Source organism: Trichosurus vulpecula, chromosome 1 (genome assembly GCF_011100635.1).
Source record: "Trichosurus vulpecula isolate mTriVul1 chromosome 1, mTriVul1.pri, whole genome shotgun sequence".
Taxonomy (NCBI): Eukaryota; Metazoa; Chordata; class Mammalia; order Diprotodontia; family Phalangeridae; genus Trichosurus; species Trichosurus vulpecula.
In genome coordinates, this window is record NC_050573.1 from 440,183,964 (window position 1) to 440,207,122 (window position 23,159).

Here is a 23,159-nt window from a genome sequence, read left to right on the forward strand (position 1 = left end):
ACCCCGAGCAGGTGCTCTCACCGCTGTGCTTCATGAATTGCCCGAGGTCAAACCGCCAGTTAGTGGCTGTCCTGGGAAGAGAAAACCTGTTTTTCTGCCTCCTCCTCCAGTATTCCATCCACTATGTCAAGGGAGAAATAACAGCTAGCTGGATATGACTCAGGGATTGCAGCATTTCCGGATCATTGCAGGTTTGTCTCCTCTGCAAACTGAGCCTGCCCTAATTAGGATGTAATTCCCTAGAGGGATGGGTGGGCTGATGTGATCTGCTTCCTTTCCAGAGGAGATAGATAGATTCAGCCCAGAGGCTTATGGCATGCAGCCTCGCATCTGTCGTCCTCGAGTCTAAACTGGGCAGAAAGCATGTGGAAAGGCCTGTTCACCAAAGGCAGTGGGAGAATCATTCGCTGACCTAACCAAATGGGACTTCACTGCTGTTGGCAGGTACAGTAGAGAAAAACACTCTTTCCCATGAAGTAGTGATAGCAACGTGTACAGTAACTTGCAAAGTTTAGCCAAGATGTGGTCTCTGCTGTCGTGACCACAGCATGATGTGTGCTGGTAAATGTTTAACAACCAGCTCTCTGAAAATACACAATACACTTTTCAGTTTACTCAATTAACATGTTCTCTGAAGTCAAGAATAATCAATGAAACAACAAATCAAGCCTTGATCTATAGCATTTTCCAGTTTCTGAGGTGTAAATCCTCATACTGAAAATTTAATAACAAGGATCTTAAGAGCCACAGCAGCTCTTGGAGTGAGAAAGACTCATCTTCTTGATTCAAATATGGCCTAGTAAGTACTAGCTGTGTGATCCTGGGAAAGTCACTCAACTCTGTTTGCCTCAGTTTCCTCATCTGTAAAATGAGCTGGAGAAGGAAATGGCAAACCATTCGAGTATCTTTGCCAAGAAAACCCCAAATGGGATCAGGAAGAGTCAAGCACAACTGAAAAATGATGGAACAACAACTTAGGAGCCAGTAGGAACTGGCTCCAGAATATTCCTGGATATAACGGAAAAAGTACTGGGCAGAACTGACAAGAAGGTGTTTTGTTAAAACTCCTGTGGAAACAAAATATAATTTTATAAGAAGATAATGGATGGAGAAGAGAAAATATATGGCAGGTATGAGCGCCTAGATGTTATGCATGTGAAATTAATATCTTCTGATGGTCACGAATTTATTGCAAAAAGGGAGCATGCTTTAACATCAGGAACAATAAAAGCCATGTTAAGTGTCCTGGGTCAGTTTGCTGAAAATGAAACCAATGAGGTTAATTTTAGAGAAATTCCATCACATGTGCTATCAAAAGTATGCATGTATTTTTCCTACAAGGTTCACTACTCTAACAGCTCTACAGAGATTCCTGAATTCCCAATTGTACCTGAAATTGCACTGGAATTGCTGATGGCTGCAAACTTCCTAGATTGTTAAATAAAATAAATTAGAATAAACTGTTAACTTTTTCGGTATTTAATATCTGTAGTTCAATTAGTAACTTTTTTCATATAGCATGTTGTTTGTGGGGGGTGGTGGTGATTAAGAATTGTAAAGTTCATTGCAAAGCAAATACCTTCAGTCCTTTCTCTTGCATAGCAATCAGAGTTGAAATTTGTTTTGCAACTTGAATAAAATAAGGATATTTTCACTAAATGAGAAATAAACAAATATGCCAATTAGTAGATGGCTGTGCCTTATCCTTTAGATGTGGCTTTAAATATTAGAACAATGATTATAATAAGTACTGAAATTTAGGCAAATAGTACAGGTTTATACTGGCCAAGTATTTTCAGGGTTTTATTTTTTTGTTATTTTTGGACAGGTGGCATTAACTTGAACCTACCATTTCATAGCTGTCTAGCATTATTAGTTATGCAACTATTTTGCATTGTCAACTTGTGTTTGTAAATATGGCTTGGCCAAAACATTAATTTTTTTAATAACTCTTGAATACGTAAGAATTGATCTTACATGTCTTTTGATAAATTGCAATCACGTTAGCATATCAGTGTATTTGCATATCTGTTTTTGTCATACAACTTAAGTGGTACTTTTCTTTTAAATCATTATGGAAGATTTTTAGGTATAGCTTTTGCAGTAGTGAATTTTTAAGGACTTTAGCCAAGCTGTCAATAAGTAACCACAGTACTAGATAGCTTTGGCTCTGAAAACTTAGGGATAGTCATACAATATACTTTTTGCACAATCCAAAGTACTGTACTTAATTGTCTAGCTAAGAAAGCTCCTTTGCAATTTACTTTTCACTGACTACATTAGTAAATCATTATTTAAATGTAAAAACAAAAAAAGTACTGAATTTGAAGTGAGAAGATTTGGGTTCAAATTCTGCTCTGCCACATACTGTCTGTGGAGGATTCATATAAGATGGTCTCTAATTCAGCTCTAAATCCTGTGACCATGTATAGCTTATGGTCTAGCAGTTAAAAACAAAGGAGGTTACTGTACAGAGCAATGGACAGACAGTTAGTAGTGGCCTGCAGGTGCAAATCCCTTTCCCTAATCCAGGCTCTCATTTTTTAAACCCCTACTATGTGCACAGCAGGAGACAGTATAGGGTATAGGTCAGTCAGATCTGAGTTCAAGTCCAGTCTCTGATACTTAGTAGCTGAATGAACCTGGACATGTCACCTGTCCTCTTCACTTCTCAGTGCCCCAAGGCAACTCTCTAAGAATACAAGCCACAGAGTCCTTGCTGATCACTATTAGATGAGGGTTTCCTGCAGGTGGGGAAAGTTCTGGATGGCAATGAATTCACAGACCAGAAGCAAAAAACAGGAATAAAATGCAGAAGGCATTTTACTTGGTGATGGGAATATAAACACAAAATGAAAAACATGCCCTGCCTTCAAAGAACTTAATAGGAAGAAAGATTGTATGTATACATATCTAACTCAGGCAGCTAGGTGAGAATGTGGATAGAATTCCAGGTCTTCATCTCCCCAAAGGGTAAAGTAAAAAGGTACTTAGTGCACAATGTAAATTAGGTATGGGGCAGGTATTTATTTCCTACATACACAACCCAAAATACTACATACAAAAGATTCTCTCATGTGCTCATTGACACAACTTAAAATAGGACTCAGTAACAACTTTATCTATGTTACAATCTCTGATATCTAAGCCTCATTAGAATATAAAGCAGTTTGTGGGGTTGATGATTAGGCCATTTACATTTCACCCTGCCTTCAAATTGTCCAAACAATTCCAGGTACATATCTACTGGCAAATGGGCAGCTAGGTGGTTCAGTGGATAGAGCTCTGGGCCTGGAGTCACTCTCATCACTCTCTTTTCTCTCCACATTTCTAATACCACTTTCTCCTGGTTCTTCTCCTATCTGTCTGATCATTCTTTCATAGACTTCTTTACTGGAAATTCATCCGGGTCACATCCACTAACTATGGGTGTCCCACAGGGCACTTAGGCCCTCTTCTTTTCAAAGTCACTTGTGCTTCCTTTGGTGAGCTCCTCAGCTCCCATGAATTTAATTATCACCTATATCCTGCCCTATCCTCTCTGATGACCTCTAGTGTCACTTCCCCAACTGCCTAACAGACATCACAAACTGGATGTCCAGTAGACATATAAAACTCAATATGTCCAAAATGAAACTCATTGTATTTCCCCCAAGATCTCCCCTGTCCAACCTTCTCTCTTACTGTTGAGGGCACCACTGTTCTCTCAGACACCCAGGTTTGTAATGTAGATGTCCTCCTTAACTCCTCATTGTCTCACCCCATCCATATCCACTCTTTCGCCAAAGCTTTTTGATTTCCCTTTGGTAACATCTCTTTTCTCTTCTGACACTGCCACCACCCTGGCACAGGCCCTCATCTCCTCATGCATGGACTATTCCAATAACCTGTTGGTGGGTCTGCCTACCACAAGTCTCTCTCTACTGCATTCAGCCAATAAAGTGATTTTCTTAAAACTCAGGTCCAATCACGTCACTCCCATATTCAATAATCTCCAGTGACTCCATATCACTTCCCGGATCCAATACAAAATCCTCTTTTTGGTATTCAAAGGCCTTCACAACCTAGCACTCCTCCCCCACACCTTACACCCACCTCCACTCCTACCACACTCTTCTTTGATCCAGTAACACCTGGACTTCTTGCTTTTTCACAAACAAGACTTCCATCTTTCAATCCAGGCATTTTCTATGGGTGTCTCCCATACCTGGGATGCTTTCTTTCTCCCTCTCTGCCTCCTAGATTCCCTAGATTCCTTTAAGAACCAACTAAAATTCCAACTTCTACAGGAAGCCCTTCCCCACCCTTCTTAATTCTAGTGCCTTCCCTCTGTTAATTATTTCCTATTTATCCTGCATATAGTTTGTATATATTTGTTTGCTCAATCTAATCTTTCTGATTAGATTGTGGGCTCCTTAAGGACAGGGACTGTCTTTTTGACTTTCTTTGTATCCGAAATACTCAGCATAGTGCCTGGCATATAGTAGGCACACAATAAATGTTTATTGATTGAGTAGATGGAAAAAATGCCTATTGTTTCAATTATGACATCAAATTAGGGGGTTTGCATATTGAGAGAGAGTATCTCAATATACACAGATGTATGTGTATATGTATATATTTGTGTATATATATGTATATATGTATGTATATATTTGTGTGTGTGTGTGTGTGTGTGTGTGTGTGTGTGTGTATTGGGCAATTAGGTGGTACAATGGATAGAGTGCTAGACCTGGAGTCAGGAAGACTCATCTACCCATGTTCAAATCTGGTCTTAGGCATTTACTAGCTATGTGACCCTGGGCAAGTCACTTACCGCTGTTTGCCTCAGTTTCCTCATCTGTAAAATGAACTGGAGAAGGAAATGACAAACTACTCCAGGATCTTTGCCAAGAAAACCCTAAATGGGGTTACGAAGAGTCAGGACTGGAAAACAATTGAACAAACTGAAATTCAGCATGTTGTCAATTATTTTAAAACATTAATCTGAGAAAGGGGTCCATAGGCTTCATCAGATCACCAAAGGGGTCCATGACACAGACAAGGTTAAGGAATCTCTACTCTGGTGGAAGTTTCATAGCCCTCAGACAGGGGTATGACTGACTCCCCAGAGATGAACGTTAAATTTTCAGCATGAGTGTTTACACCTCAGAAATCAGCAAATGCTACAAACCAAAGCTTGATTTATTCTTTTGTTAGTTGTCTATATTTCAGAAAACGATGGAGAAAATGTTAATAATGCAAATTAAACTTTAAAATGTGTCATGTGTTCATTTTGTTTTTCTGGAGGGCCCTCAGTTGTGGCTGAGTTAAGGCAAGAGAATTCCTTTCATTTTTGCCTCACCTCAGAAAAAGCACTTGTAGCTTGGTATTTCAGAGTGTGAGTGAGGATAAACCTTCATGCTCTTTTCCATTTGGCCTTTCAACTTGTGTCTTGCTGACAGGGTCGCTAGCATCCAGCCATATCAATTGTCTTGATGCTTCAATAAGCCTAAAAGAAGGCACTGAAATGCTGGAAGGGGTGGGGCACAAGTTGGCTACCTCGTTTACTGAAGTTCTTCTTCCCATTAAGTATGAAATGGGAGTAACAATCCATGCCCTCCTGACTTCACAGGGCACTTATTTGTGAGTAGTTATGATTAATGCCAGTTCACAGTTCAGAGGTATTGCTTGGTTTAATGTGGGTATGTGAAGGGGTAAATTCAGATCCTCATCATTATCAAAAAAATATTTATTAAGCACCTATTATGGGTGAGTTGTTTTAGTTGTGTTCAATCTATTTGGGGTTTTCTTGGCAAAGATACTGGAGTGATTTGCCATTTCCTTCTCCAGCTCATTTACAGATGAGAAAACTGAGGTAAACAGGGTTACAAACACGAGGGATACAGAGAAAGGCCAAAAACAGTCCCTGCCTTCAAGAAGCTTAATTTTTGGGATGGGGGACAGCGGGGAAGGGGGAAGACAATCTGCAAACAACTTCATGCATACTAGATATATACAGGGTAAATCAAAAGTCATCTCAGAGGGAAGATACTAGCAGGGGAGACTGAGCAAAAACAGCGAAGACTTCCTGAAGAACTCAGGATTTGAGCTGAGCCTTGACGGAAACCAGGGCAGCCAGGAAACCAGGCAGTCCTTGATGAGGTGAAAGGTTCTGTTGGGCAGCTGGGGACCTCAGTCTCATAGCAACAACAATCCCCAGATGTTCGATTTTGCTGTCCAATAATGCACAGCTGTCTCAAACACAGCAGAAAGTGACACCCTGGATCTGTGGGCAGGGCAGTTTCAGTATCCCTCCCAACATCATTTTCCTAATGGCAGAATGGCTTCAAATATGGGCTTCATCCGAAGGTTTTGTTTTTTTTGTTTTTTTGTTAGGAAAAAAGCCTTTTGTTCCAACTTATTTTCTCTGTCCTTAATCTCAGCCTGTTGGAATGACTAATATCCTCATCACCACCATCTTAGGAAATAATTAGCTGAAGACATAGTCATATTCTGAGTCATCCTGCTTAGTGACCCAGTGTCTGCTCTCCCACCCCGCTCCCCATTTTCTTTTTATTTCCCCAACAAAGAAATCTAGACCTCACATAGAACTACTACCTTCTTTATAATCAAGTTCTCAGGAAATTATACAACCAGTTGGGTGGAATTAATAGTTTCAGTCTTTACTTTCTTCCCTTTTCTCAGCCCTCCTTTCTGCTGAACCTTAATCCTGGCCTTATTAACAAGGGACAGATGATTTTCTGGCTAATCTTTTATTGCCTGATCTGCTTCTCCTGTCACTATACCATTCCTTTCCTAAGTAGTTTTGCCCTTTTCGCTTAACAATATTTTTAAGAGAGTTTTTTTTTTGCCAAGCATTTTCCACTAAACAAAAAGAGATAAAAGATAAAATATTTTATAAATTAATTTTTTTCAATGAGCAAAAATCTATCCTCTCCTTCTTTTCCTCCCCTCCTTCCTCCCCCAAATTGGGAAAAAGAAAAAGAAAAAAACCTCTGGTAACATATATGTATATTTAAGCAAAACAAATTTCCCCTTTGCCTGTGTCTAAAAGATACATCCTGAGTCCTTTGTCTTTCTGTCAGGAGGTGGGAAGCTGCTTCATCGTTGATATTCTATAAAAGTGGGTGAGGGAAGATAAACTCCAAAGGAATCAGTTTGCTGAGTTAGGTAGGCTTTTACTACTCAGAATGCTGGTGCTCCTGAAACTCTAACCATATTTAGAATATGAATGTAAGCACCTTGAGGGCAAGAGACAATTTCTTTTTTTTTTCTTTCCTTTTATTTTTGGTGGGAGGGTGGATGTCTTTGGATCTTCAGATCTAGTATGCTAAGTGCTACATAACATTTAATAAATGCCAAATGAATTGAATGATATTACCTTTCTATTAAAAAGCTTTCTAATTAGAGAAATGCAAATCAAAATAACTCTTAGGGACCACATCTCTCCTATCAGATTGGCTAAAATGACAAAACAGGAAAATGATAAATGCTGGAGAGGATGTGGGAAAGTTGGAACATAGTTACATTGCTGGTGGAGTTGTGAACTGATCCAGCCATTCTGGAGAGTAATTTGGAACTATGCCCAAAGGGCTATAAAAATGTTCACACCCTTTGACCCAGCAATGCCACTTCTAGGGCTATATCCCAAAGAGATCACACAAGTGGGAAAAGGACCCGTATGTACAAAAATATTTATAGCTATTCTTTTTGTGGTGGCAAAGAACTGGAAATCAAGGGGATGCCCATCAATTGGGGAATGGCTGAACAAGTTGTGGTATATGAATGTAATGGAATACTATAGTGCTATAAGAAATGGGGAAGATATGGACTTCATAATAACCTGGAAAAACGTGTATGATAAAGTGCTAAGTGAGCTGAGCAGAACTAGGAGGCATTATACACAACCACAGATATATAGATTCTGTGATGACTAACCCTGGTAGACTTAGCTTTTCTCAGCAATACAAGGTTCAAAGACAACTCCAAAGGACTCACGATGGAAAGAGCTGTCTACATCCAGAGAAAGAACTATGGAGTCTGAATGCAGATTGAGGCACACTGTTTGCTCTCTTTTTTTTTTCTTTTTTGTTTTTTTTTGTTTTGTTTTATTTCTTCTTTCTCATGATTCATTCCATTGTTCATAATTCTTCTTTACAACTTGACTATTACGTAAATAAGTTTAATGCGAAGTTGTATGTAGAAGATATATCGGATTCCATGCCGTCTTAGGAAGGGAGGGTGAGGAGGAAGAAAATCTGGAACTCAAAATCATGCAGAACTGAGTGTTGTAAACTAAAAAATAAAAAATCTTAATAAAAAAATAAAGGATGTAATTAACTCAAAAAAACAAATAAAAGGCTTCCTATTTTGAATGATGTTTTGTACTCTATGTAAAACATCAGATGTGGTCTTGGAAATCCAGTGTCTAGCAAAAATACACTTTGGTGAGGCTGTGAATTTATCCAATCATTCTGGAAAACAATTCAGAATTAGGCAAATATAATGAGAGTAGGGGCACCTAGGTGGTACAGTGAATAGAGCACCAGACCTGGAATCAGGAAGATGAGTCTTCCTGAGTTCAAGTCTGGCCTCAGACACTTATTAGCTATGTGACCCTGGGCAAGTCATTTACCTCTGTTTGCCTCAGTTTTTTATCTGTAAAATGAGCTGGAGAAGGAAAAGAAAGACAAATCATTCCACTGTCTTTGCCAAGAAAACCCTGAAGAGTCAGACACAGCTAAAACAGTTGAATAACAACATGTATGCTCAGGTCCTGTCTCCTAGAGTCAGGATTCTATGCCTGTTAAGGTTCAAGGGGGTAACCCTGAGGGCTTACCTGTCTTTTCTGTACCACCATTAACTTGAGCCTTCACTGACTATTTCTCTCATTGTTAGGAAGCCAGGTTAAGACTTGTAATTGGCACTCCAGTTCCATTTAATCATATAACATTAATTATCTTTTACAAAGGGATATTTGCTTTGAAGATATAGCAAGAACAAAGAACAGCTCAGCATAATCCCTGCAACCACCTTGTCTCTGGAGGATTAGGCTCAATATTTATCTCACTTTCTATATAGCATTGTTCTTACCAAATTCATGTTACAAAGGCAGCATTGGTGATGCATGAGTCCTCATCTCAGCTACCACTGAGCTGGGATCTCTTGTTCCTATGGTCATTGATGCTTTGCTGGCTAGAAAATCCATCCTGTATTCCAACTCCTGAGTTCTTATGGCTCACTCTTCTGAATTTTTGAAATTCCCAAGGTTTAAGACTCCACTCCCTTCACCTAGAATGGAAAAAGAATAAATGAAATGGCTAAGGACTGAGGTTTGTTTCTCAGAGCAACGTGGCCTTAGAAAGGAGAAGGCCCTCAGGCCTGTCTCCTTATGTCATGACGCTGGGAGAAGTAAAAATCATTAAGATCAACTAAAGAAGAGGAGACTGAAGCTGGCAGGCTTTTCTGAGCAGCTCTGAAGACAATTAGGGAGCATCCTCTTCAACATGTTATTAGATGACCGAACCTGGTACAGAATGTCCATCCATGCCCAATAGTCTCTCCAAAGCACTTCTCTTACAGGTCATCCCAACTTTCCTGGAAGCAAGCTCCCCAGTGTTCTCCACATGAAGAGGTAACATCATCTGATGAAGCTGACGAGGCCAGCACATGGGCTGGACTTCCCTTACACACAAACACACATGCCCACACACACACACACACACCCCACTAATCACACATCACTAATCATACCCTCTGCCTCTTTTACCCACTGTTGGGCATCTCCCTCCAAGGAGACCAAAGACAGAAGAAAAGGTCCCATAGATAACAAAATGTTTATAGCAGCACTTGCTGTAGTTGCAAAGGACTGGAAACAAATTGGGTGCCCTTTCATTGGGGAATGACCAAACAAATTATATGATATCCAATACTATCTAAGTTATTAATTATTAATATAATTTATTAATAAATTTTATAACATCCAATATATAACCTATATGCCAATATATGCCAATACGTAATACGTATATATGAATGCAATAAAATATTTTTGTACAGTAAGCAATAACAAATTTAGAAAAACATGAGAAGACATATGGAGTGATGCATGGAATGAAATGATTAAGACCAGAAAACAATCCCCATGATACTACAGTAATGCAAACAAAAAGAACAATGAATCCAAACATTGTGTAATTGTAATGACCAGTCTCGGCCCCAGAAGAGATAAAGATATACACCTCCCTTCTCTAGCAGAGAGGTGGGGGACTAGGGTGTGGAACACTGTACATACTCTCAGACGGTTCATGTACATCAGGCTTGTTCAGTTGGTTTTGCTTATTTAAAAAAATTTATAAGGGAAAGCTTATTGGCTGAGTGGGGAGAGATACCTGGAAATGACTGTGCTGTTAAAATAAAAAGCAAAAGACATAAACAAAAGCCATTATCATAGGGAAAAATAGGGAAAAAGAGGTCCAGTGCCCAGGAGGAGAGACACATTTAATATTTTATCAGCTCAGTTGTGTTGAGGCTTTGTTTTTATCCATGTGGATCAGGTGCTACTTGCTATTGTGAGGGAAACAAAGGTGAATAAAAAACAATATTCCTGACCCTAGGATGAACTTATGGTCTAGTAGCAGCATCCTTCTCCTCACCCTGCCCACTCACTGGGGCTGTGACTCTCATCTGGACCAAATATGGCCTCCTTACTTCCTTTTCATGGGCTCCATGACTCCTACTAGGCTTGGCTGAGATAATTCTGAGAGGCTCTGAGAGATGTGTGGGAGTGTTTAGGTAAGAAGTAAGGAATAACTTGGGGAAAATAATTCAGAATGTTTCCCCCCCGCCCCCCCCCCCCGGCCCCAATTAGAACTGTATTATATTTGGTCAAAGGCTACAACTTTCAGAGCAGGCCAAATGATGAAATAATCTTCAGGATAATTTGTCAAGTTTTTATATTTATATTTATTTTAAATACTTACCTTGACCGAGCATGAAAATATTAATTTAAAAAGGCAATGGGATCTGATGCAAAGAGCACTGAATCTAGATCCAGAGGACCTGAGTTCAAATTTCACCTCTGACCTTTACTACCTGCGTGACCTTGGAGAAGTCACTGAACCTCCAGGAGTATCAGTTTCTTCATCTGTTAAGTCAGTGGTTTGGAGTAAACCGTCACTAGAGTGGCTTCCAGCTCTCACTCTGTGATCTGTGAAAATGTGCAACACTAGGTCATTATCAGCCCTCTGCATAGTCTTGTCAACTTAAATGTTAAAAACTAAAACCCAGCTTTTTTTAAACAATTCTCAAGTGCCATGAACTATATTATATACTGGGAATACAGATAAAGGAAAAAGAAAATCCTGCCAAAAAACCCACACAGCTTCTACATACAAGGAGCATAAATTTTAAAAGGGGAGATAATGTATAAGTATCTAGTTATATACAAGATGTTGTTGTTTAGTCATTTCTGACTCTTTGTGACCCCTTTTGGGGTTTTCTTGGCAAAGATACTGGAGTGGTTTGCTATTTCCTTCTCTAGCTCATTTTACAGAGGAGGAAACTGAGGCAAACAGGGTTAAGTGACTTGTCCAGGGTCACACAGCTACTAGTGTCCGAGACTAGATTTGAATTCAGATCTTCCTGACTCCAGGCCTAGCCCTTTATCCACTGTGCTACCTAGCTGTCTAATATACAAATCATACCTAGAATAAATGAAGGTAATCTGAAAAGTAGGTACTGAGGAGAACAGGAAAAGCTTTTTGCAGAAGGTGGGATTTGAGCTGAGTTATGTTAGGGCAACTAAGAGGGGGGCCAGCTCAAAGGTATCCTATTTGAGGAACTACATATGGAACAGTATATATGGCTGGATCATAGAGTTTATAGAAGGGAGTAAAGTGTACACAAATGGGAACGGTAGGGAGAGTTAAGGTTCTAAACACCTTTAAATGCCAAAAAGAGTTTATTTGGATCCTCGAGGTAATAGGAAGCTACTGAAGTTCATTGAATAGTGTGTGTGTGTGTGTGTGTGTGTGTGTATGTAATATTAACGGAATATAAGATCTTCCCCATCCATTAATAGGCCTATGTGACCACATGTTCCCTTTTCTCCTGGAACAGGGACGGTGTTCCCAGGTCTCAAGGTACACAGGTATTTCAATCACAGATGTCTTGCTGCTTTGAGGTCTGGCCCAGCTCACAGCTATGATACATCTTGAGTCACATAGAGCCCATTGGGGGAGGAACTTGCCTAAGGAGGAGCTTGCTCAGGGGGAGGCTTGCTTGTAGGAAGCCTTTCGCACCTTTTGGTACTAAGCTAATTAGGTACTGAGTCACAAGGGTTGTGATGCCTTCTGGCTCTGAGCCTATTAGCCAAAAGTGTGTGTATATTCTGCAGTGAGATTTTGCTTTGGGGGCTTGCTCATGAGAAAGACCTTTTGATTCCCCGGATGGGACTCTAAGTAGCCATTTGTTAAGAGCCCCCAACAACTCAGATGTTGATGCTCCCCATCTGGTGGTGTATGTAAGTGGTTGTATTACTTTGTTCAGACAGTTGGAGCCCTGTCTGTTAATCGCTGTGCTAATTTCTCTGCTTATTACTTATTACTTATCTATAATTAAAGTAAGATTGTTGACCCCCTTAAAGTTGCCTTTCCTTTAGAAAAGCAGATCAAAGAACTTATGCTAGCTGGCAGTCCTGGGTGTGCCAGGGTGCTTGCTGTTACAGTGTGTGAAAGGGGTGACATGGTCAGACCTGTAACTTTAGAAAAATTATTATGGCAGGGTGGATTACAGCAGCTGACAAAGTCTGGAAATGGACAGCAATAAACTCATAAGTGGGCTGCTAGGTGTTGCAGTGGGTAAAGCACTGGGCCTGGAGCTAGGCTCATCCTCCTGAGTTTGAATCCAGCCTCAGATACTTACAAGCTGTGGGACCCCGAGCAATCACTTTCTTTGCCAAGAAAACCCCATACAGGGTCATGAAAAGTTGGACAGGACTGAACAACTGAACAACAATAATACATGTCAGGTACTGTGTTAAGTGCAAACCACTCCAGTACCTCTGCCAAGAAAACTCCAAATGGGGTCACAAAGGGTCAGACATGACTGAAACAACTGAACAACAACAAAAAAGTCAGGTGAAAGCTTAAGGGAAAACTGATCTGGTAAATTTGTTATGATCGTTAAAAAAAATTTTTTTTAAATTAAAAAAAAACCTGTGCTTGCCGTAGTCCAGCCTATCAGACAAAGCACTTTGCTTAAAGACAATGCTTTTATCTTAAGAATTTCTAATTAAAGGGATCAGAGAGGTCATCTACTCACCACCCCCCCACCCCCCATTTTACATGGAGTAAACCAAGGCCCAGAAAAGGAAAATGACTTGCCTAAAGTCACAATCACAATGCTGCTTGAGAAGTGACCCAGGAATTCGGAGACACAGAATAAAGGTTCATTAGCCTTTGGTAGCTGCAACCTCCATCCTTAGAATTCTGAAATGGAACATGACGTAGTTTTGACCCAAGACTTTGAAGGAATTCTTGAGTTAAAAAAAATTAGTTGTAGCTATATGAACTAATTGCAGACAGTCTGATTTTCACCCTGATTGAAGCTACTGAAAGAAAGGTATGCCCTATCTAAAGTGGCAAAGCCCCCAGATCCTGCTTACTGAACAAAGCCCTTTATTTTAAGCTTTATTTTTCTCTTCTTTTTTCTTTTCAATGACAAAAAATCCAAAGCAAACCGATTTTGCACTGGAATTGTTGTTGCTGTTGTTCAGTTGTGTCTAAGTCTTTGTGACCCCATTGGAAGTTTTCTTGGCAAAGATACTGGAGTGGTTTTGCCATTTCCTTCTCCAGCTCATTTTACTGACGAGGAAACTGAGGCAAACAGAATTAAGTGACTTGCTCAGGGTCACACTGCTAGTAAGTGTCTGAGGCCAGATTTGAACTTACAACGACGAGTCTTCCTGACTACATGCCCATCAAGCTTCCCCATTAATAGCATTAATTTAGCCTAAATAAGGATCACCCTAAAGTTAGAGTCCCTTTCCATTATCTCCCCTCCCCACAACTCCTTTCTGCCAATTCAGGCCTAAAGAACATCTTTTCCATCACCCTACTAACAGGGCCTTTCTTCTTAGTTTACCTTCGATTTACATGTTTTCTCTCCAATATAGTTAGATCACCCCATTGATGCTTCTAAACTTTACCTACTCCCACCTCTGGCCTTCCATTGGCTGCTTCGACTTTAGGGTTTCAGGGTTGTCATTATCTGATCAAGAAGCAGACGAACTCCTCCACCCCACACCCTGCCAGAAACCAATGAAATTCTCTTCACGCGTCTGTATCCTCACCCCTCCTAAAGCCACCCCAGATGATAATGGCTATGACAGAAGCCCTTTAGAGAATGGGTTTTGTGATCTGGGGCAGCGGCTGGCTGAGAGCTTCCTCCCAAACACCTTTTCATTTTTCTTAATGGGAAAGAGTGAGGAACACAGGATGAGCCATTGTGGACAGTGTGCAATCTGCACCAAGATTTCACTACATTATCCTTCTCCCTAAACCCATCCTTCTTCTGAAAGAAGATGCTTTCAGGTATCCAGGTTTCCAATCTCGGAATACAGTTGTCAATCTTCTTGTTACTGTTGCTGTTTTTCTCTCTCTACAACATCTCTCCCCTCTCTCCTCTCTTTCCACTTGCAAGCTACTATCCTAATTCAGGCCTTTATTACCTCTCTCCGGGACTATTACAATAGCCTTCTACTTGGTGTTCCTTTCTCAAGCCTCTTGACACTCCAATTCATCCTTCACAAAGCTACCAGAAATAATTTTCCTTTTAAAAAATTATTATGAATTCAACAAACATGAACATCTCGTACAAAGAAGAACCAAAAGAGGGACATCATTTTATGGTGTCATGTATGTATGTCATGTATGGTCACCATGTATATTGTGTATATGACACCATGAACCTTAATTACAAATAACTTGTTTTTTAAAATAATTTTTATTTTTTGTGATGAATTTTATAAACACCAACAAACATGAATATATTTCCATACAAAAACACAAAATAGAGGATTGTATATGAAACTATAAATCTCTATTATGTACAGTTTGCTTTAAAAAAATAAATTCAACATGTTAGTTTCAAGGCTATCAATGTTTGTCTCTCTTTCTCTGGACATCCTTCTAATCTCTTTTGCATATTTTTGTTTAAATATTTCAATGACCCTCTTTTCTTTCTTTTTTTTATGGTATCACTGCAATTCGTCCTCTTTCCCTCTGAAGTCCCCTTGTTACCATAAAAGAAAAATCATTTGCTTTCTCCATGGTCAAGCAAAAAAAATCATTATGGCATATATATATATATATATATATATATACATAGAGAGAGTGATATAGATATGTTCACATATATGCATATATGTGAATATATATTATATATGAAATTCTGCATCTGCAATCCATTATCTCTCTGTCAGCAGGTGGGTGGTATGATTCATCACTGGTCCTCTGGTATTGTGATGGGTCATTATATTGATTAGAGTTCTCAAGTCTTTTTCTTTAGAATATATAAATTGTGTAATTTTTTCTCCTGGTTCTGCTTACTTCACTTTGCATCAGTTCATATGATTCGTCCCAGGTTTCTGTGAATTTGTCCTTTTTATCACATCATATGGCATGATATTTGTATATTATATATTTTTTTCAGTTATTCCTCAATTTTTGAGCATCCCTCAGTTTCCAGTTCTTTGTTGCAACAAAAACAAGAAATGCTGTTACAAATATGTTTTGTATGTTTGGGACCTTTCCCTCCTTTATCTCTTCATCTTCCTAGCAGAGGTACTGCTGGGTAAAAGCTTTGAAAATTTAAAGTCTAATTTCCTGGCAGTCCTACCAACAATGGGAAAAAAATGTCATTCTAGTTGTTATAAAGTTAAAATATTCTTTATTTTAAACTTTAAGAGGCACTTAAGGTTGTCTCTGATCATTATATATCTGGAGCCCTGTAAGTGCTAAATAAATCCATTTTAATTCATTGGTCTTTTCATGTGGTTATTAATAACTTTTAAATGATCCTCTGTAAATGGATTTTTATGTCCTTTGACCATTATTCCATCGGAAAATATTTACTCTTACTCTTATTACAAGGCAATGAGATCTAGTGGGTAGAGAAACAGCATTGGTTCCAGGAGGACATAGATTCAAGCCCTTCCTCTGAGCCATGGTAACTGTGTGATTAGGAACAGGTCACTTAAGCTCTCAGTGCCACAGGCTGCTCTAAGATTTTTAACTACAGATAAGTTGCTTGTTTCTGTTTCTAGAGGGAATTGAAATTTTAGGTCTGGCAAAACAGCAGCAGCAACAAAAAGATATGGATCTGTTCCTTGCAGATTCTGGATATCAGAACTTTGTTAGATATATTTATGCCAAATGTTTTTCTAAGCTGTTCTTTGCCTTTTCATTTTAATTGAGAGGCAGTGAGACATAGTGCCTCTAAGAGCATCAGACCTGGAGCTAGGATGACCATGGTTTAAATTCCAATTTAGAGGCTTATAAGCTGTATGACCCTGGGCAAGTCACTTAACCCTGTTTGCCTCAGTTTACTCATCTGTAAAATGAGCTGGAGAAGGAAATGGCAAACCACTGCAGTGTCTTTGCCAAGAAAACCCCAAAAGGGGTGAAGAAGAATAAGACTGGAAGATGGGATTTTAGATGGAACTTAAAGGAAGCCAGGGAAGCCAGGTGGGGGAGATGAGAAAGCTTGGGGGACAGTCAAAGAAAATGCCCAGAGGGAAGAGAAGGCATGTCCTATTTGTGGAGCAGCAAGAAGGCCAGTAGTATTTGATAAAGCCACACTTTAAAAAAAAATGTGGTACTTAAATTAGTTAATTTTTGTTATCGTTGACTATATTGGATTTTCCAGGTTTTTAATAATGTCACTTGCAAATGCAAACATTTGAACCTCTGTTGCCAAGACATTTAAAACTATCTAGGATATAAGCAGTGAAAGAAGCTCTACCTATTTAATCTCCATTTTTAATAGCAATGCTTCTAGTGCTTCTTGTAATATATATTAGGGTTTGAGGTTTCAAATATATTCTCTAACATATTATGGAAAAAAAATTCTTCTATTCTGCTCTAACCATAAGAAGGTTAGAGGGCCAAAGGGTCTAGGTTGCAGGGGTGGGGAACCTGTGGCCTGGAGGCCCCCTTAATAAAAGGATTCAATGTATAAAACTTGGACTCAGTAAAAAGGCTGCACCTAAGGACCTAGAAGGCCACACGTGGCTTTGAGGCCTGGGTTCTCTACCCTTGGTCTAGAGGCACTGTGTCTGCTCCATTATCTACCAAAGGACCTCTCTGTCTTTCATGATCTGGAGAGGATCCAATCCTGAGGGAGCCTGGCCTCTAATGATAAGGGTTCAGTTTTTTCTTCTCATATTCTTCAGCTCACTATCCCCCTACCTGTAAATGTGGGGGGGAAATAGCTTTTATCTTAGATCAGGGCTGTCCAAAATGTGGCTGGCAGGCTGCATGCAGCCACAGTGCAATTTATGCGGCCAGTCTATAAGCATAGAAGTTTACATAAATGCTTTAGTAAACGAAGCCGAGCTACAGCAGAGCTCTCACTTAAATGGCAAATCAAAATATATTGTCTATTGTTTCAATAAAAACTTAAGGTCGGACAGCCCTGATCTTAGATTATAGCTCCTGTCTAGGGTCTCTCTAAACAGCAGAGTAGAAAAGTACTCAATATATAATATAAATCAGCTATCAGTCAGGTCTTTCTTTCCTATGCACAAGAGGAATTATAAAAGCCACAAAGGACTCACAGTGTACATTGATAAGATATGACTAATGGTCAATATTACTTATAATCTCGACTGGAAAGTTAAATCACAAACATAGGAACACGAAACAGTTTGTGGGAGTCAGATAGGGGTGTCCTGATCTCACCCCACTTTTCCAATGTCTAAACCAGTGGTCCTCAAAGTGTGGTTTATTGAGCCTGGGGATCCCCAAGTTACTTTCAGGAGGTCAAAACTATTTTTATAATAATTTGTTTTTCAGTTGTGTCCAATTCTTCATGATCCCACTTGGGGTTTCCTTGGCAAAGGTACTGGACTGGTTTGCCATTCCCTTCTCCAACTCATTTTACAAATGAGGAAACTGAGACAAACAGGGTAAAGTTGCTCACCCAGGGTCACACAGTTAGTGTTTGAAGCTAGATATGAACTCAGGAAGATGAGTCTTTCTGATTCCAGGTCCAGCACTTACCTACTACGCCACCTAGCTGCCTTTCATATTGAAGTACATTTCCTTCTATTTCTTTCTTTCTTTTTCTTCTTTTTTTTGGGGGGGTGGGGGTAGGGGGGAATATGTGGCTAATGAGGACATTTGTTTCGCATGTCTATACATATTTATAAAGGGGTCTAGTTTTCTTGCCTTCTCCATAGGTAGAAGAGAGAGAGAGAGAGAGAGAGAGAGAGAGAGAGAAAGAGAGAGAGAGAGAGAGAGGGAGATGTTGTTTGCCTATTACAATGCTCCTTCCTTTTCCAACTGCATATCTGTGGGAGGCCAGCTTTTCTTCTTCAATAGGAATAGCATTGCAATAAATTGAATGCAAAAACAGATAGGACAACCCAGCTGCCTTTTACTGAGCCAGGCATTAGAGAGATTTTAAAAAATATGTAAAATAAAGTCATTCTTCTGACTAAATTATTTTTGTTTTGGAAAATCAGTTATTTTCACAAAAATATGTCATTTATGTCAAGATGTAATTGGTTTATTGTTGTTATTTTTAAATGAATTAATAGATATTTTAACTTGATAATTTTTTTTTTAATGTGAAGTGGTCCTGAGACCAAAAAGGTTAGTAACCACCAGTCTAACCAACTCCAAGGCACCCTCCTTCTGATGTTCATCTTCTCCAGTGAAGAAGCTTTTCTGGTTACTCAGTTGCAGCCAGTGGCCCCCATGCTTCTCAAACTCATCAGGTCACCTCCAAGTCTAGACAGATCCCTCTCAGAATGATGTTCAGTCCACCTACTCAGGAAAGAAAATGGGAAAAGACAGCAAGGGACCCGTGAGCGAGCTCAGTCTATTTGAGTTTACACTTCAAGCAAAAACAGCTGTGATGTAAGGGAGAGAAAAGAGCCCCATGTCCATTCCTGACCCCCTCAAGGGACATCTAACGACAGAGGGCACAGGGAGGCAGACTTGTTGTATTGTATATCAAACCACCCAGTCCCTTCAGCTTCAAGTTACTACATGACAGGAAGCAGCCAGCCAGCTGGACAGCTCTGATATCCCCAAGGGCTGAGTTACACAGTTGGTGGGCTAGAAGCAAGGAAGGCAGCTTTGCACAGCTTCCAGATGGCTCTTACAGGCCAATTCAACCCTGGCTACATGTCCCCTTGAAAACTTTTCTTAGATGTAAATGAGTGCTGTATTTTTTTTCAAGGCTCTCTGCAGCTGTTATCACCTATATATATCTTCATTTTTTTCTCTTGTTGACAGAAATTACTATATTGAAAGGTTCAAGTTTCAAATTCTGCCTTAGGCACCTACTAGCTAGCTGTATGACCCTGGGAAAGTCATTTACATAAGTTCCCTGAGCTTCAACTTCTTCATCTACATGGGGAATAGTAATATTTTTAGCGTTTGCCTCTCAGCCAGAATCAAATGAGATAATGTTTGTAAAATTCTTTGCAAAACTTAAAGCCTCTATGAATGCCAGTTATGGTGGTTGTTATGTATTGTTATTATGTTCTAGCTTTGCATTCTATTGATAAATCCTACTTGACTGTGATGAGTAATTTTTAAAATATTGCTATATTTTTGTGAATATTTATAAATAAAATACAAATTGATTGGTCAAATATTAGTTGATTTTTTTCTCAACTTTCTTATCGTTCTTTTTACTGGTCAATAGTGTATTTGCCTCAGAAGGAAATGGGCAGCCCATCATCTCTTTTGATATTTTGAAACATTTTATAAAGTGTAGGAAGTACTTTTTAAATAATAATAAGAAGGTTTAAGGTTTGCAAAGCACTTTAAATTTTGGAGGCATCTGCTTTTCTAATCTGTTTGCGCACAATCTTTTTGCAGGGTAATATTTTAATGACCTATCTGATTTCTCCTAGATGGGTTGGTTGAGGTAATCCCCTTTTGGAATTTTATATATACTTTTGTAGAAAGTTAGCAATTTCTTCTAGAGTCTTCTACTTATTAGCACAGGGCTATGTGTAGTGATTGCTGGAGAAGGAAATGGGAAACCACTCCAGTATCTTTGTCAGGAAAACCCTAAATGGGATCACAAAGAGTGGAACATGACTGAAATGACTAAATAATAACAAACATAGGGTAATCATTGATTTATTTTTCCCTCATGATCACTTTATTATTTTGAATTTTGGTGATATAGATTTGTTTTCATCCTTTTAAAATTAGATTTGCTCATTGTTTTTCAATTTGTTAGTCTTTTAAAATAGCTTTTAGATTTAGCTATTTTAATATTTATTATTTGTACTTTTATTGATTTCTGCTCTGATAGTTATTTTTCTTTTATTTTCTACTGGTTTTTTGCTTTGTTCCTCCTCTAAGGTTGTAGGCGACCACTCTGTACTATGACTTTGCCTCTGAGTACTGCTCTGCTTGTACCCACAGGTTTTGATATATATTGTCATTATATTTTATATTATTTACCATTATATATTTTTTCTCATTTGCCCAATCATTCTTTAATGTAATTTTTAATTTGTATAGGGGCTTATACCTTTTATTCATATAACATAATTATTAAATTAAATTATTAAAATAAATTATTAAATTAAATTATACCTTTTATTCATATAACATAATTATTAATTAATAGTTTTATTGAACTATGTTCTACAAATATACTATATAGAATTTCTGCTTTTCTATGGTTTCGCATATTTATTGTATGGCCTTGCACAAAAGTGTATTATTTGTTTTTCCCCATAAGCTCTCTCTAAATATCTATGAAACTTACCTTATTTAATACTTCAATTCTGTAATTTCTTTCTTTTTTATCTCTTTCTGTTGGATTTCTTGTGCTGATGATGGGTTGTTAATTTCTCCCATTTATTAATATCTTTTAATCTTTTACAAGGCCATGAGGTTTTTCCTTTATTAATTTTTGCTGCAAGATTATTGGGCACATATATTTAAGATTCTATCGCCTTTTAAGCACAATGTCTTAATACTGCTGAGTTTGAATTTTACTTTGTGGAAAGTCATAAGTGCCATACCTGCTTTCCAGGATTTGATATTAGCATAGCAAATTTTCTCCCTGTTTCATTCTGAATTTATATAGCTCTTTCTAGATTAAATGTGTCTCTTGCAGGCAGTATATTATTGGATTCTATTTTTTATAGTTCAACTTTATTTTACTTTCAGTTCCAAATTCTCTCTCTTCTACCTATGGAGAAGGCAAGAAAAATAGAACCCATTATAAATATGTATATTCATGCAAAACAAATCTCTTCATTAGCTATATTTCCCACCCTGTCCCCCAAAAGAAAGAAATAGAAAAAAATGTGCTTCAAGATGCATTTTGAGTCTCTATCTGGAGATGGATAGCATGTTTCATCATGAATCCTTTGGAATTATGGTTGGTCATTGTGTTGATCAGAGTTACTAATACCTTCAAAGCTGATTATCTTTACAATACTACTGTTACTATATAAATTGTTCTCCTGCTTCTTCTCAGTTTCCTTTGTATCAGTTCATACATCTCTTCCGAGGTTTTTCTGAAACCACCCCCTTCATCATTTTTACAGCACAATAGTTAGTATTGCATCCCATTCATATACCACATTTTGTTCAGCTGTTTACCATGTGATGGGCATCCCGTCTGTTTCCAATTCTTTGCCACCACAAAAAAAGAACTACTATAAAGATCTCATACAAATGGTTCCTTTTCCTCTTTCTTTGATCTCTTTGGTGTATAGACCTAGTAGCGGTGTTACTAGGTCAAAAGGTATTCTCAGTTTAATAGCTTTTGGGGCATTTGTCCATATTGCTTTCCAGAATGGCTGGACTAGTTCACAGCTCCACATTAGTGTGCCTATTTTCGCACATCTTCTCCAGTATCCAACATTTTCCTTTTTTGTCGTCTTAGTCAATATGATGGGAGTAAGATGGTGCATCAGACTTATTTTAATTTGCATTTCTCTAATTATTAGCAATTTAGAGCATTTTTTTTTTCACAAAGCCATTGATATTTGATTTCTTCCTCTGAAACTGCCTATATGTATTCTTTGACCATTTATCATTTGGTCGGAATGGTTCCTATTCTTGTAAATTTAAGTTACATACACACATACATATATTATATGTGTGTGTGTTTAGAAATGAGACTTTTCTGAGAGAATCTTGCTGGAAGGATTCTCCCAGTTTCCTGTTTTTCTACTAATTTTATTTGCATTGATTTTGTATGTGCAAAAAATTTTTAATTTTATGAAAGCAAAGATATCCATTTTATCTCCTGTAACCTGCTCTATCTCATAAACTCTTCCCCTATCCATAGATTTAATAGGTAATTCCTTCAATGCTCCACTTCGGATTCTGCTTCTTAAACCATTCTGTGACTCTTTTATATCTGTTTGGTAAGTTTAGTCCAATGGTATTTGGTACAATGGTTAATTCTGTCTGTTGGAATGGAATACATACTTTCTTATTTTTATTATTAGCTCAACCTTAATAGAGCCACACTCAAAACAAAGCTCCTTTGTCTTATGTCAATAATTACATAGATTACTTTAATTTGGACTTCCTCTTTATCAAAGATAGGAACTTGGCCTTATGATTAGCCTGCCCTACTCATTTTCTACCTGAGTTTTTCCTTTTCTCTTTCTCTTCTTTTATCTTGGTCATTTTAAATACTAATGTTTTCGATGGAGAGGCATTTGTTCTTCAAATTAAAATCAAAGAATCTTGGAGTTTGCAGATGTCTCAAAAGTAATTTAGTAAAACTTGTGCTCTGAAAGTAATCCTTTGTACCATATTCCCAACAAGTAGACATGGAAATTCTGCTCAGACTTTCAATGAAGAATTTGGTGCCACCTTACAAAGAAGCTAATACCATTTTTTGACACCTCTATCTGTGAAATTTTTCCTAAC

The 23,159-nt window shown here is 38.3% G+C and overlaps 1 protein-coding gene across 1 annotated transcript; it reads left to right on the forward strand.

Annotated features, from left to right (window-relative positions):
* Nucleotides 1-1,101: 1,101 nt before the first annotated feature.
* LOC118834195 (elongin-C-like) lies at nucleotides 1,102-1,440 on the forward strand. The gene has a single exon (XM_036741642.1). The coding sequence runs from the start codon at nucleotides 1,102-1,104 to the stop codon at nucleotides 1,438-1,440; it is 339 nt and encodes a 112-aa protein (XP_036597537.1).
* The last annotated feature ends 21,719 nt before the right edge of the window (nucleotides 1,441-23,159 follow it).